This window comes from Sinocyclocheilus anshuiensis, unplaced genomic scaffold (assembly GCF_001515605.1).
Source record: "Sinocyclocheilus anshuiensis isolate Anshui unplaced genomic scaffold, SAMN03320099.WGS_v1.1 scaffold538, whole genome shotgun sequence".
NCBI classification, from domain to species: domain Eukaryota; kingdom Metazoa; phylum Chordata; class Actinopteri; order Cypriniformes; family Cyprinidae; genus Sinocyclocheilus; species Sinocyclocheilus anshuiensis.
Genome location: NW_015544166.1, coordinates 38612 through 41769, shown reverse-complemented (window position 1 = coordinate 41769; position 3158 = coordinate 38612). Strand labels below are relative to the sequence as shown.

General features: G+C 35.5%; 1 protein-coding gene across 2 annotated transcripts in view; it reads left to right on the top strand.

The window, feature by feature from the left end:
- Window positions 1-3158, top strand: part of LOC107695873 (phenylalanine-4-hydroxylase-like) — a 17435-nt gene continuing 14277 nt past the window's right edge. The window contains exons 1-2 of one of the 2 annotated variants that reach the window (XM_016495951.1): window positions 1-171; window positions 1290-1406. In XM_016495951.1, the coding sequence (XP_016351437.1) occupies window positions 127-171; window positions 1290-1406 (162 nt within the window). In that variant the 5' untranslated portion in view covers window positions 1-126. The remainder of the gene's footprint in view (window positions 172-1289; window positions 1407-3158) is intronic. The other variant, XM_016495952.1, reaches the window with a different exon arrangement.

The following is a 3158-nucleotide window of genomic DNA, read 5'->3' as shown; positions in this document are numbered from 1 at the left end:
GCACACGGGACGTTTCAGGGGGTGTGGTGTCACGTGGTACTTTTAAATGCCTGGAGTTTTGGATGGGTAGCACAAAGTGCACAGGAGCACCCAGCAAATCGACATCACCTGAGGACTGAAGCAAGAATGGACGCAGGTCTCAGACAGATGAACGGGGATCTGGAGAGGAAGGTGAACAAACTTCACTCTAAAATGATTGTCATTATATTGCAATATATTTAATTTACAAGTATACCATTTATATTTGGTTTTTTATCATATTACATGTTTAAAGCATGTAATTTTATAGCATTTCCCCAACAAGACAAAGACATGCAGACGCTTAGTGTGTAAATTAGACTTGGATGGGCCAATGTAGCTAATGCAGAAAAGTCAAAATGAAAATTCTGTGTGGACCTAAAATTGGTCAATGACAACCCAGCTCATTCTTATTATAGTTAGACCTAACTGGACATTTCTTTCCAGACCACAAAACGAAGGCTGAGGCAGTATAGCATCAGCTGAAAGACTCCAGTGAACAGTTAGGCTCATTTGTTAAAACTGATGTAATTGTATGCGAACAGAAATATTGATCTAATGCTTATAAAAAGAGGGCAATAATACAATAATTGTTACATTTTTTACTTTTATATTTTGGATGTCCTGAGGTACATTTTATATTACTTTTTGTTCCTTAAAACGTATTATGGAAAAATAGGGGTGAACATTATGATATTAAACACCTGACTCACAGGAATGTATAGGTTCATAGGAATGTGAGTGTGACTTTAGTCATGAGTTTTAAAGTCCTTCTGCTCAGTCTCACACACACACACACACACTTTTGAAGCTACATTAAGATCTCGCAATGGTTTTATACCAAGTTAATGCTATTTATTAGAACCCTAAACCTACACAAACCTGCTGATATTATTGAGTTTGATGCAATATATGAGCATTTATATTTAAATTAATTTCCATAGTGGGCAACTATGTACTTGTCTTGAAAGTTAGTTATAGGTGGTATACGTTTGCTAATGTGTAACAGAGAGTTGCATCCGAAAAAAAACTGCACGCAGTGATTGGATTCACAAGCAGAGATGGGTCATTCAGGGTCCCTTGGCACTATGGGAAAAGATTAACTAATGTTCATTTCAAAGACCAAAGAAAGAAATGTGGACACTGATTAAATAAAACAAGTGCAAAGCCCTTAAAATTCCATTTTAAATGATGGCTGTGCACTCATTTCATGCATGTTTATGATGATGAGTGCAACTGTTTGAGTGTCTCGACATTTGTTTGTTTAACAGGGCTCTCTGACCTCATCCTACCTGGAAGAACCGTTAAACAAAACAGGAGTGGTGTCCTGCATCTTCTCTCTGAAGCAGGAAGTTGGCGCTCTTGTAAAAGCTCTAAGACTATTTGAGGTTAGTGTCTTGACAAGACATTTGAATTGCATAATTTGTCCCTTTTCAGTGTCTCTTTGTATGGTTGTACGTCTGTCCATTTCTCGCTGTTTCTCCTACTCTCTCTAATATACACTTGCATTTATCTAAAGCCAAAACGTGAGGGTCAAGGACAGCGGATGATAGTGGGACATTTGTAGAAATGCAAAACACTGAACAGGACGTATTTGCGGGGGATTATGTAATGCTGTGCACATGATGCAACTTCAGCAGAATTAATGAAACTTGTGACCTGCCTCAGTTGATAAAACAGCAAAGAAATGTTTGCCACACAGCAATATATATATATATATATATATATATATATATATGCATGTATGTATGTATATAGAGAGAGAGATTTTCAACCAGCTTTGTATTGTTACAATATGCAGTACAATATGCTGGATGACACATTTTGTAACATGTAGAAAGAGTACACATTTTTCATATACATATACTAGCAGCATTGCTACAACACAAAGCTGGGTGAAAATCAATGAACTTGTCTTTAAAGGTGCTTTTGTGCCACTATGTGCCAGAACAAGAAAAAAAATCTAAATGTACATTAAAGCTTCTGTCAGCTATAAAAACATGGCATATTAATTTAAGCTGAGGTATGAATGCTGTAAGATAATACCTCAGGAGAGGGAGCTTCATTGAACAAAAATGGAAAGAAATGTATACTTTTATTCAGCAAGGATGCATTCAATTATTGAAAAAATTAAAGTAATTTATAAAGCTGTTCCAATTATATAAGAATCCGGGAAAAACTATGTATTATGGATTCCACAATTTATTACAATTTTCAACAATTTTCAACTGTGATAATAATAAGAAAGGTTTCTTGAGCACTGACTTAGCAAATGTAACACTGAAGACTGGGATAACAGTTGATGAAAATCCAGCTTTGTCATCATAGAAAATAATACAATTGCAAAATATATTTATAATTGAAAATAGTTATTATAAATAAATTACAATCAGGGTTCCCACGCTTCTTGAAAGTACTTGAAAGTGCTTGAATTTCAGACATATGGATTGAAGGCCTGCAAAGTACTTGAAAACAAACATAGGTCCTTGAAAGTGCTTTAATTAAATTTGAAATAAAGTTTGTTTATGGCGCTATTTAAAAAATTGTCCTATATGTTCTGTCAAAGACAGAACAAGCGGCACTAATGATTGGGGGTGGAGATGGGGGAGCGCGGAAAAAAAACTTGTGTGTGTTGATGCGCGGACTGTTTTCTTAAGCCCGCGCCCGCTGAATTTCTGACCATTACCGCCCACTCCCGCAACGTGTGTCACGCTCCCGCAAACATTCTTATTGTCTTATTGTATATATTTAAACAACGAAAATAGTTCCAGATATAGTAACAGCTGAGCCGCTGCGCATCTCTAAAAGCAGTCTAGTGAGTCAGTGATTTATGATTACCCATACATAAAGATTTCATTCCTGAATGAATCAGCTGTTCAAACGAATCAATTGAATGAATGATTCAGTGATAAAATCAGTGACTTACCACCACCTGCTGGTGGATTTAGTTTAATTTTTAGCGTATAAATGCAGTTATTTAAATAATTTAATATTTCTGTATTCAAATATTTTTAAAAAATCTGTATTTTATATTTAAAACATTAATCTCCACATGAATGTATGAATTTAATTGCACTCATGCCAGCCTCATTAAATGTCTGAAAATGTACCTACAAGCCACTTTTGTGTTCTTCTGTGCC